Here is a 12,932-nt window from a genome sequence, read left to right as displayed (position 1 = left end):
GTCATAATAAGCCATTATAAATCATTATATTATGTTGAAGATGCCATTCCACTGTTTAAAGAACAGTGAAAACACACAGACTGAAGTTGTGGTTAGGGTTCTGCACTGGAGCGCTGTGGGTTCAAATCCCAGATTTGACGGTGTTGCTGTACCCCTGAGTGAGGTACTTCACTCCACTATAGACTTGTTGTATAAATGGCAGCTTTCCAGTTTGTCATTGGTAATGAGCTCTCAATTTACTTACATGGTGCAGCTGATTGAATTTCCACTAGAAGCCCTACAAAAATGGCCACAGATCCTTTCATGTCAACATACATCACCTGCTGAACATAAATCAAATATTCATTGAGTGGTAGCTTCATGTTGAGCTTGTATAACATGGTTATCTTATTGAATATTAATGAAATAACAAATAATTTCTTCTTCTTAATGGTAAAATTAATTATTTCACTCTGTCTCATACCATAGTACTGTGTGTATTGTGGAAATATCAATTTTACATACAGTGATAGGTGATAAGAAGCAAAAATTACAATTAAAATTTGTAACATTTTTTTTTCAAATATGAGTGGAATCTTTCATAATGCACATGACATTTGACTAATAGTTTCTTGAAATATGAAATACCATGGATTTGTATACATACCAAACATATACTCTATGAGAGCCTTAGACCTCAGTGTGTTTTGATCATACAGTATTTAACTTTCATGGAATTTCTTAGGGAAAATGTTATAATCATATGACTTGATTTATTCCGTTTTGTTTTTTTAGAAAAGCAGAAAGATTTTATAAATTCAATAAACGTTTTTGCCGGTTTTTATGACTAATCTTGATAAAGTCAGGTAACTTTGGCTTGGGCATAAATTGCAAAATTCTAGTGAGGTAGGTCAACATGCGTAGGCTGCAAAGGAACAAGTTACAGGTTTATTCCATGCTGAAAAGAGAAGAAAAGAAACACAACGTTTCAGCTGTGGGGCCTTCTTCGGGTGTCAACGCTCGGGTGTTCAAACCCGAAGAAGGCTCCCCAGCCAAAATGTTGTGTTTCTTCTCTTTTTAGCATGGAATAAACATTTACCTGCATCTTAATTCTAGTGAGGGTTTTGCTGCATCTGGTGAAAATCATGAAGGATGCTGACGGTGATCCAGGTGCGAGGGGGACTGCAGGCGAACAAGTCCAGTGGGAGTCCAAAAGGGAAAAACGGCGCAATCCAAAGTCCAGGTAGCCGGGAGATCAATCCAAGGCGAAGACAGGGAGAAGGGAATCAGGAACATGGAAAATAAAACCATAAAGGAGCAAGGCGCTCCAAGCCGCGGACTCAGATGGTTAGGATGCCTGGGGAAAAGGCCTTGTCCTAGGGCTTCTCCTGAGCCCGGTGGATAGGCGGGCCTTCAGACGTCCGTCTTCCAAAACTGAGCCCAGAGCTTAGGAGGAAAATAGCTTATATAGTAATGGGTTAAACAGGAGACAGGTGCACGTAATAATGAAACTAATAATAAAAGGTCGGTGTGCCTTCTAGAGGAGGGATGACGACCATGACAGTGTGATGGTAAGGCCAGGAGTGTCTATTAGCTACAGTACTCACTTGTGTTGACTGATGGCAACCTGCCTACACATAGCTGTATTGATTAACTCCTTGGACCTCACATGCTGCCTGTCCTGCAGGCTCATCCTGCCTTGACAACAATCCAGAAGGACAATGCCAGTCCTGAAGGAGCTCGTGTGATAATGGCTGTCTAGCGTGTATGCAAAAGGAATTTTGTCTGATTTAGTCCATAGATGTGTCAGAATTCCTAAGCATCAGTCTTCACGGAGAGGCTATTGATCATTGCCAAATCTAAAACAACATAGCATATTCAGTTTTGTAATCTGACTAAGGTTTGTCCTTCAGTTGGCCAGGATGTCCCTGGTTTTGCAGCAGGAACACTTGGAGTCGGCAGAGAACAGTGGTGTCACTGAGTGCAGAATCAGCCTTTCAAACTTATCTCGATTCTCATCTACCTACTGCTGTCCAGAGCAGGGCCTGTGGGACTCACAGTGGGAGACATCGGGCACATTTCAGATGATGGAGTACAGGGTTTTCATTCCTCTGTACGGCAGTCATAATTTTTGGATTTTAAATTCTGGTTGTGTATAGGGAGAAAATAACTGGAAATTACAATTTTATGTTTAAGAAACAATAACCACAAACAGACCTACATCAGACTTAACATAGTGATCCAATTACATACAGCTAAACACAGCTTTCCAAATGTAATTACATGTACATTGTATATCCCTTGAGATTCAACACCATATTACTTTAGTCAATTATTAAATGATTTTATTAAATGTATTACATTTGCTTATATTTTATGAATTACAGACAAATTCGGCTCATGTGGTTTTATTCAAAAACTGTGCGGTCTATTGCAATAAAAAGGGTTTAAATATATAAAATAAAGTCAAATTATAGTTTAAAAAGCAGATCCTGACACTAACGTGTCCGGGGATCAAATTTAAGTTAAATAATAAACTTCCCACAAGTTATAGATTGTTCCATTTTTTTTCCTGGCACAGTATAGTTTCAGATTAAAAGAACAGGAAACAACTTAAAATACATAAACATTTATGAAAACCTGCCAGACAGCACAAAATACATAAACATTTATTTATGAAAACCTGCCAGACATAGCACAATGTACATTTACTACAGTTTGCAAACATTTGCATTAACTGTGAGTAACTACACCCAGCTTTTTTAGCCAAGACTGCCACTGATACCAACAGTATCCAAAAGAGACACTTTCTGTATAAGGAAGATAAAAAACATTCCTGTAAAAAGAAAGGTGCTATCTAGGTCAAAACTGCTCTCTAAAGCAATGCTAAACTGCAGGGAGCACTGCTCCATTTATCAAATAAATCCATCAACATCCAACAAATTGCTTTGTGGATAACTTGAAAAAGAAATTATGACATGAAAATAACACAAGCCTATATTTAGAAATTGAATTGACTTGAAGAAAGTGTTGGACATCTGGCCTGTAAAGTGCAATACAGTTCAGTATATGAGGCCTACTGTGCCACTGCTTCTGAAGTCCCCATTTTCTGTATTGAACTGAGTGGTAATCAACACGTTCAGTGGCCCTACCACAATCTATATACATTTACTTGTAAAGGTATTCACTCCCTCACATTTTGCTCAATTAAGAATGGTGTACAGTATATACATGTGAACATCTGAATCAAAACTTGGGTGCTCAAATCCAACACATTTATATAAGTTAAATGTCAACAAACACCTCAAAGAAAAATATTAAAATATGTTGCTTTTGTAAGTATTCACCCCTCTGTGTCAACACCTGGGTGAAAGCTCGTTTGGCAGCAATTACAGCGGTGAGAGTTTTTTTCGTTGTATTAACATTACACAGCAGGAATGGGGCAATTTTTACCCTTTCGTCTTTCTGTGGTGCTGAAGGCTGTGTATCTTTGATGGACAGCAATTTTCAATTTTCTTGTGCATTTGTTTTATAGGGAAATTTAGCAGCGTGGGTTTCCAGTGGCAAAAGAAAGGCTATGCCTCTAAGCCTCATTTGATAGAATAAATAAAGAGGGAAAAAGAATGGCAGGAAAAATGCATTTATTGCATAACTGAGGAACAAACAGAATTAAGAAAACATTTAACAATGAAGAAATCAGAGACGGTCTTGGTGCAGAGCTCTTTGTCTGACCACATACTGTACAGTCATCTACTGATCACATACAGTATAAATCGCTTCCTAACTAACATAAAGCAAATGTAATTATCTCATAATTAAACAACACCTCATCAAAGCTAGGACATAAAAGATTACAGCAGAAAACTGAAGAGAAGAGCTACCCAACAATCAGCATTAAAAACATGCTAAGACACCACAGCACGACCCAGTTTCTTTCAGAAAGACGTTAAAGCATAGCCTGCAGCATATATTTTAATACAACATGTACAGCTTTTAAAAGCTTGTATCCTTTCCGTTTCCTTCAGCAAGAAATGGGACAAGAGCTGAGTCAGACATGATTACATTTTTCTCAATAGAAGGCTTGTGTGTGCCTTTGAATCACATCGCTGCTTTGGTATTGTGTATATCCCTTCATACTTGACAACCAATAGGAAAAAAGGCTCCATAGCCCTGAAAGCTGTGCTTTCAGAAGGATGCTGTTTGGGTTAAAGCTTTTTGCACAGCTGGTGCAAATTTGGCTTGCTAAGAAGAAAGTGTCAATGGTGGGAAAGAGGATGGAAAACATACCCCACATTTTTGTGAGATATTCCCCTTTTAATATTGAAATATTTAATATTTCAGTGCTGTAACTGTAGAATTGTATGCAACTATAAGGTGCTGGGAATCTTTCAGCACTCCCAAGATATCTGGTATTGGTGAGTCATGGAAAGTGCAAATGTAATGATGTTCTAAGGGCTATTGTTTATTGTTTGTGTTGTTTTGCCTAATTCAATTAGCCATTTCTGCAATTTTGAATTAGAGAATGAGGATAAGCTATTGAAAAGTGGTCTTGGGTAAGCTACTATGTCAAACTTAATTACTCTCTGGATTTTCAAAACAAACTTTTCTACCTGTGTTTCATTTGGGTTTCACGGCAAAATACCCAAGCCACCTCTCAAACCATTCGGCTGAAATCAAAAGGCAGAGTCCTTCACATTGATAATTGGTTTGCAGATCTTTTCTGTGGTTCAAACAGTCTGGCTTCAAGAGCAGTGGCTTTCTGATATCAGCTGTATGTACAGCATTTTAAAAGATCAAGTGAATAATTCATTGTAAAACAGCCACTAGTATTATTCATTAAATTCCAATTAAGATTTAAAAATAGATGAAAAAAAACATGTGCAGGCAATATGATACAACAGAACGGGGATTATTGCCCAGCAGCACGATATCTCGCTTTCTACTTAAAGTAAAAACACCCTCGATTAAAGATTGAAATCAGAGATTCAAATAAAATAGTATACATTTCAAAAACAATTTTAATTAATTTCCATATGATCATTTATATACATAACAAATACGACCCCACACAACAAAACATGTCTAAATCTTCAGAAACAGGAAAAAGCAAAAACAATTTTCTACTAGAGCACAGTCAAATACACAAAAGTTTTATATCACTAACATATATTTTAAGACAATTGTATATAAAATTAAACATGCCGACTCTAAATATATAATAAAAACAGCAGCGTTTTAGGATTCTTATATAAGGCAAAATACTTATTTAATGTAAGTATATCTTGCTTCTTGGCAATTTGCATTACAGTTGCTTATGTTAAGGACAAAGCTAGCTGTTCTTGGCACAATGGAAATGTAACAATGTGATGTAATGTTCATCATTAACTTCTGTGCCACAATAGAAAACTGTGTGGACATATGTTCATATGATACTACTTCTGCAAAAAAAAAAACACTAAAAAGAGGATAAATGTAATGTTCATCTTTGTCCGTAACATGCTGTATGTTCAAATGAGGATTTTGACAAAAACCTAAATGACATACTGTACTATAGCTTATTCATGTCTTCATAACATATAAACCTAAGTGCATATAAAATATGAACCACTAAATCAGTGATGCTTCCTGCTTCCATACATTCTAAAATGTAGTAAAATTCTTTCTCAGAGTCATTGAAGTTATCTATGCATGTCATTAAAGGTAAATTAGAAAACTATTCAATTGTTTACATGTAAACTGCAATACAATATATTAATATTACCATTTTTTTAAAAATATACATTAGATTTCGAACAATTCAGGCAGACAGCAGCATTCTGCATGCAATTACACATTATACAATACTACTCAAATTATTTTAAAATAAATTCTTATTTTAAAATTCTCAGCGGTGCAGCTATGCTTGAACGAGTGCCCTCCTCAGGGTTCAGTACTTAATACCTTATGTCAGAATGCTCACAATATGATTTCTCTCTTCACTCTAGGAATTCATGAGCTTATGCTTATTTAACATTGCTTACCAGGCTTTGAAAACTAGTCCATTAGTTGTCAGGAGTATTGGCACTTACTGAGGCAGCTTGTGCTACTGCTTTTATTGCATGATCTGCACTTACATTTGGCATCTACATTAACATTGCATGTTACAAAAAGATCAATGAGCTGAAGATCAATGAAGCTTATACAGTATGTATATAATTAACTACAAAATCAGATATAACAAGTAGCTTTCACGTTTACAAAAATTGCCTTCAAAGTGCATGTGCACTTAAAAAAAAAACCTCAGCCTTTGTTTGCTTTGCATTTCATTGTATTCCCTCTTCAGTAAACAGCAAATTAATTAAATTCAGAAATTGAATGAAGCCACTTGTTATTAAAATTCTGACGGGCGTCAAGGATAACCAATTAATCTATACATCTTTAACATTGTGAGAACTTGTTATATGCTTGTAGTATCATGCTGTTCTATCTTTAATGTTCCTTTCCTGCAACTCTTGTTACGTTCCTTATAGCGAGACAATGTGCTATGTGTGCTGTTATGTCTGATTTGGAGTTTGTATGTGCAAATGGCGCAAGTGTGCACAAGTAAAATTGCACAAGTTCAACCACTTTAACCCTCCTGCAGCTTGCTCAGCAAGATGGAGAAGGAATGAACTCTCAGAATATTATTTGTAATCATTTTGCCTGTTGCAACATGAAGTCACTGGGACATTCAGTGTCAACTCGTCCAAATACGGTGGGCTCCAGCAAAACTCCCAACACACACGAAGCTGACTGTAGCTAACTACAAAATGACGGGATCAGCAGATAGTCGTTTGTGATGGCTTCCAATCATTTGTAACAGTGGTTGCTAACATATTTGTGTGTGTACCCATGAATTACAATGACATCAACACTCCATGTCACCAAACTGCACAAATGCAATTGTCACATCAATACAGATTCCAACCTCGTGGATTTTGTTGAAGTTTGATCTTTTCTGCTTAATCGCAACAGTGTCTTATATGGCAATTTTCAGAATGGTCGCATGAATGGTGTGCATTTCATTAATCTTTACGAGTCTTATTCAATAGTAAGCTTACGGCACTGTGACCTGTGCCCAGGTTTTGAGACTAATGCTCCACCTGCTGCTACAGCAACACCAAATCAACACAATGCCTTATTTTTCCACATCTGGTACTACAAAGCTGTGATCAAGCTGGGATCACTGTGATACTGATTTGTTAAATCTTAATCCCATCTATCACCTGTGGAATAAAATGGAAACACGTCAGTAACTGTCAAATGGCACTGCGAATCTAGCAATGACTGTGCTGAGTGAGATAAAAAGCATTTCTACAAGCCACGAGCAGTGTCTCTGCCAGTCTGTTGTTCCATTTGCATCCTTGTGATTGATCTAATGTGGGACACAGCAGGTACTGATCAGGTAAGCAGGAGCTCCCAAACATCTTGTCAGATATTTGTTTACAGATGTTGAAATGGTGTTGCTATCAGAATGTGTCACTTAAAATTTACCTTGAAGACGTAGTTTTTGTGCACAATTTAAACTTGCAGACATGAACGTACCATCAATTTACAGTTTTTTTACTATAGTTTCATTGATGCTAATATTTACATTTGTATATTTTGAGGTTTATATAAGTAGGTGGATACAACGTAAAAAAAATGAAGTGTAATTTGTAAATAAAAACAATGAAAAATATTTCAGTATATTTCTATACATCTATAGTATTTTAAGTTAAATTAATGGGTGGACAAGTGATGCCCTGTCATGCTCTTTTACTGAGACCTGATAAAAAAATCAAAACAGCTGGAAGGCAGAGACTTGAGTGTAAAGCTGGTTTACCAAAATGAGTCAAGAACTGACGTTCACTAAAGCTTGTGCTACCTTAACTCACCTGACATGAGCCTGTTTTCTGACACTATGCAGATTCACTCTCACAAAAAAGATTCCATTAGTACGAAAATGGAATTTAAGTAGTTTAAATTGCGCCTTGTTCCAAAGGTGCTAATAGGCACTTATCTGGCAATGTGTAATGTAAACCTAAATTTGTTTTTTTCCCTAGAAGATGGTGAGTAGACCTGTGGAAACAGTAGCAAGAAGGGATAATTAGAATACTGGGCAAGCCATATATTTCTGACACAGTCACTGTGATTCAAGGAGGTGATGCATCTAAAAAAATGTGTGTGTATGCTTTCAGTGTGCCTAAAATCGGCTGAGAAAATGCAAAGAGCTGTACATTAATATTAAGCAGACAGATGAGCATGTTTTTATAACAACTGCAGCTTAAGCTCAAGAATGCCAAGATGCATTACTGTGACAATCCACAGGTTGCAGACAAATTGCGATTGACAATTAAAAATTAGAAGAAAATATAATAAGCATCTGGTGTTAAAAGAAAATGAAATCTGACCATTTTTAAACCCAGATTGAAAGTCTAATCTCAAATGGTAACTGGAAACAGAAAAGCTGGGAATTAACATATAACCTATTTTTTAGATACCTGTACTTGGGCATTTTGATGCATTGGTACTGTACATTTTTTAGTACATTTTACACAGTTCAGAGAACAGCTAATTGTATTCATATTTGTGAATAAAGTGTTGCACTTGACTGTCAAAAGGAGTATGCTACATGTTTTTGTCACTGCAGTAGGGAATACTGCAGGTGAATTGTACACTGAAAGACATATGGCATTTGTTCCATTACACTTTTGTTATGTTTAATGCATGTATGGCAGAGGCACTCCTCTTAATTCTAGCTTTTTAAAAGAAATATTTTACCGCCTCTTTTTACCAATTTTCAACAAAGCTCTGATGCTTATATTTGTGTTTACCTCAGGCACTACGGCATGTTACAGTCAAAAACATTTTTAGTATTTGAAATATTTTCAGTTATCTTTAAAACCCTTTAAGGTTTTGTATGGATGTAGAAGTCTACACTTATTGGCCAAAATACAAAAGAACCACCACAATATAACATCCTATGGCCCTCCAAGAAGCAAGAAAAGCATAAATAAAACATAGTTTGCATTCCACAAGGATACAAGGTATTGGCTATTTGGAATGGAACTGAACAAACCAGCTGTTCCACCTGATTTCAATACGATGGAGACTGAGGATTGTTCATACCAGGGAAGGCGATGGAGGTCTGTTATATGCTTTTCAAAACAGATTTGCTTCGCATTGACTGTCTTAGAAAAGTCAATTCATTTGCTATAATATTTGGGCTGTTCGGTGTATAACTCAGAAATAAAAATATGTTTTTGCTAGTTTGTGCACAGCAATTTATGAAGATTAATTCTATTAAAGAAGTAAATAAATACTTCAGTTAAATAAGTATTTGCTTCTATTAAATAAGTTTGGAGTTTTAGGTGGAGTTCAGACTTAAAATAATCCTCCACAAAAATGATTTATATAATCTTCTGTAGATACAATATTACCACAACATAAAAGTGATTTAACTTTTTATTTGACCGATTACCAACAGTAATTTGTGTTCTGATTCCAACTAATCATTAAAAATATCTTTAAAAAAAAGAAAAAGAAAGAACATTTTTAGTGTGCTTCTGTCAACCAAAATGCACTATTCATTCTTGGGACATTTTGTTTCACCTTAACAAATGTGGCTTTTTCCAAAGTTTTTAATACTTGTGCAGCAGCACTGAGGTACTATGGAAAAGCTATGCTATGAACTGTCATTCAGATCCCTAGTAAATACAAGTATAGGCACCTCGCTTTCTGTAAAACCAAACATACCCTGTCTTCCCAATCTGTACCATATCCTGGTGGGACATTTCACTGAGATTTTAATGAAGAAAGCTTCCCTGATTTCTACGGATGAGCTTAGATAAGCTTATGAGATGTGTGCTGTGTTGTACATTAACAAGAAGTGAAAGTTCAAAGGGACAAAGAGACAAAGGTAAAACAAACAGGGAGGTTCAAAGGACATCATGTCTTTAAGGCAATGCATTTTTATGTATGACCGTTAAAGTACTGAATACGCACATTATCTACCTGACCTGCTCCTTTATGTCACAAGGCTTGACAGGAACTTTATAGTTTGGTAAAGACAAGTATGGCTTGCTAATAGGTTTAGGTTAGAGCTGTTTTAGACGATGAATACTAACATCAATATTAGACCTGACTGAGGTATGATAAAAGAAAGATGATTTTCCGGGGTATATCACAATTCCAGTTTGCCATCACAATGCTCAGTTTACACCCTAACTCAGTTTCATTAGTTTTCAAAATTTTCTGTAAGCAGATAACAATATTATTTCTCCACAGCTAGTCTTAAAGGTAAAAAAATTATATCTGTAAAACATCTTACTGTGAACTAAATAATTTCATTTTTATAATAAAGATACATATGGTAGGATTAATGTAAGATACTGTAACATGTGTAGCCTTTTCTTCTAAGACTAGTATAGTACAAAAATACACTGAAGTCAGTTGGGGTGCTGCTTAATTCTCCACAATCAAAATACCACTAATCTTTGCAAAAGGTGTGCGGAAAATTGTTTTATGTAACACTTGTGTGTTTTACAAGCTAACTTTATGGCAGTTCACCTCACTTGATCCCAGTATTATTAAGACACAAGAATGCACCATAGAAGCTGGCTCTTCTGAATATATGAGCCCCATTGCACTGAAGATACAATGTATATCAAAACAAAGAATGAAGATATGCTCAATCCATCAATCTTTCAGTCCCCTGAAGAGCATCAATGGATTTTTGTTCATATGTAGAAGAAATAAGCCTAAAAATTTGAACAGAATTTACTGAATAACCTTGTTATCAAATGGGATTCTTAAGGATCTTCCCATATGATCTCATGTTATGCATATTTATATCTATCTAAGCTTTTGATAGAAAGAATACATCACTGAGATTGCTAAAGGAGCAACAGCTGCAATTCCACTATAATGAGTTTTAAGTTATTATCAGGATAAAGCATATCCTTAAAATGAAATTTGCTTAGGCCACTTGAACGTGCTTCTACCTCAGAGGCTACGAGAACAAAAAATAAAAAGAAACAATAAAACTCCTCGGTTCCCAGCTTCTCAACAGATCACTGTCAAAAGTTTTTTTGTCCGTACATTGTCCTGCTGGTTGTTTTGGTATTCGGCACGAAGGGTAGGTTTTCTGAGACAGTTCAGGGTGTGATGTTTCCCAGAAGGTCGGGGCTGAAGTATCCGACAGGCACAGGGCGTGCCCCAGTGGGCACCACAGTGGGGTTTAACAGAAGGCTCTGCTGCGAATCCACAGCCTGTACCAAGGTGTAGTCCGAGAGACAAGGCGGTGAGGCCACTGAGGAGTCTGCTGCCCCACAGGGGCCCTGCGGCTCCACCGGCTGACTCTCGGCAGGTGAACAGCTCTCCTGGGCGAAGCCCTTCTCTCTGCTGCGCTCGTGTTCGTCTCGGGAAGGGATGGCGCCTATTTGTTTGGCATCAGTCTCAGAGGTGTAGGCACCGACCGGGACCATGGCAAATTGACACTTCTTATCTTTCAGGGGGTTTTCCTTTTCTGAGGCCTTCTCTGCTTTGCACTGTTGGCCAGGCGACAGCAAGACACCCCCAGCTGGCGTAATGTCACTCACCTGGGCGTAGAAATCCATGTTAACCCAGCTCTGGTTGCTCAGCTGTGTCTGGATCACAGGGCGGCCTTCTGCCCGGCTGGCTGCCGGCAGAGCAGCGGGATGTGAGGATTCGGGGGCAGAATAATTAGAAGGGGAGAGACGCGGAACGGCAGCATGGCTTTCTGATTCGAGAAGGCCGGCGTTCTCCCCCAGGGCTTCCAGCTGAGTGAGGCTGAAGGGTACAGCTTCGGTATCCGGGAGCTCTGGATCGTAACAGCTGGCACGTCCCGAGTCATCGTCCTTGATACTCAGCGCATTGGTGTTGTTGAGCTGTGCCAGGTCCAGAAGCTTGTGAGTGCTGGAGCGCTCCATCTTCTCTCCAGGCTCGTCGATATCCAGCTCGATGAACTCCACCCACAGGTCTTCAGTGTAGAGTTCAGGCTTGTAGGTGTGGTGGTTGGTGAAGATGGAGTTCAGTTCATCCAGTTTGCCTTTCTGCGAAAGGAAAAAATACAATTCAAAGAACATTTTTAAGCAGTTCACAAAAACTGTTTAAAGGGTCCTTATGACATTGAAGAAAATATTATTTTATTTTCCGGTTTCCTTTTAAATATATATTTTTTTACAGATACTTCGCCTTTTTATTACATTCCAAATTGGCAGATTTCATCACTATATATTTATATTAGAGTTGTAACATTGCTGTACTCTGTAAAACTACAGGAAAGTGTTTTATCTCAGCCAGTATCAGTTCTAGGTATGAATGGAATTAAATCATGAAAAAAACACTGCACCATTAACTTGGGTAATGATCTGAAATTCTGCCTTAGTTGCATGATTTTAACATGTGGACTTTAGACTAACATTACAACCGGTTGGTATAACATTTTTAAAAGCTTGAACAACCAGTACTCCCAGCAGTACTCAACTGTCCTTTTTTATTATAATGTTAGCCCGTGTGGTGAATTAACTTGGAACAGCGTGTCCTACTATTATATACATTCATGTGGAATATTGCCCCAGTGCCAAATTGACATAAAGTAAGCATGTTTGCTTTGTCCACTGACCATGTAAAGGTCTCCTATTATAGGTCTAATGTGCCAGGTCCAAACATGCTGCTAATCTGATGAGCTCATGCCACAAGGAGGTATCTCTCAATTACAAACTGATTGAGACCTAAAACAACAGGTGATTTGACATTTTGGTCAATTAAGTAGCTTAATTATGTAATTAAGATCAGGGGGCCCTCAAGTATATATGGCATTGAATTGTTAATGAAACTGCAAAACCTGGCATATGAATGCAGATTGTATATTTTTTATTAAACCAACATCTACCAAAGCATATATTATGTTTTATGTTATATTATGTGCA

At 37.3% G+C, this 12,932-nt stretch overlaps 1 protein-coding gene across 2 annotated transcripts in view; it reads right to left on the bottom strand.

Moving 5' to 3' along the window:
- Positions 1-3,603: 3,603 nt before the first annotated feature.
- ghra (growth hormone receptor a) overlaps positions 3,604-12,932 on the bottom strand; it is an 80,652-nt gene continuing 71,323 nt past the window's right edge. For both annotated transcript variants that reach the window (XM_088629779.1, XM_088629780.1), the window contains exon 9: positions 3,604-12,053. In XM_088629779.1, coding sequence (XP_088485905.1) covers positions 11,136-12,053 — 918 coding nt within the window. In that variant the 3' untranslated portion in view covers positions 3,604-11,135. The remainder of the gene's footprint in view (positions 12,054-12,932) is intronic.

The sequence above is a fragment of the Lepisosteus platostomus genome, chromosome 4 (assembly GCF_059453375.1).
Source record: "Lepisosteus platostomus isolate fLepPlt1 chromosome 4, fLepPlt1.hap1, whole genome shotgun sequence".
Lineage (NCBI taxonomy): Eukaryota > Metazoa > Chordata > Actinopteri > Semionotiformes > Lepisosteidae > Lepisosteus > Lepisosteus platostomus.
Note: the sequence above shows the minus strand (reverse complement) of the source record. Positions and strands in the feature narration are given on the sequence as shown.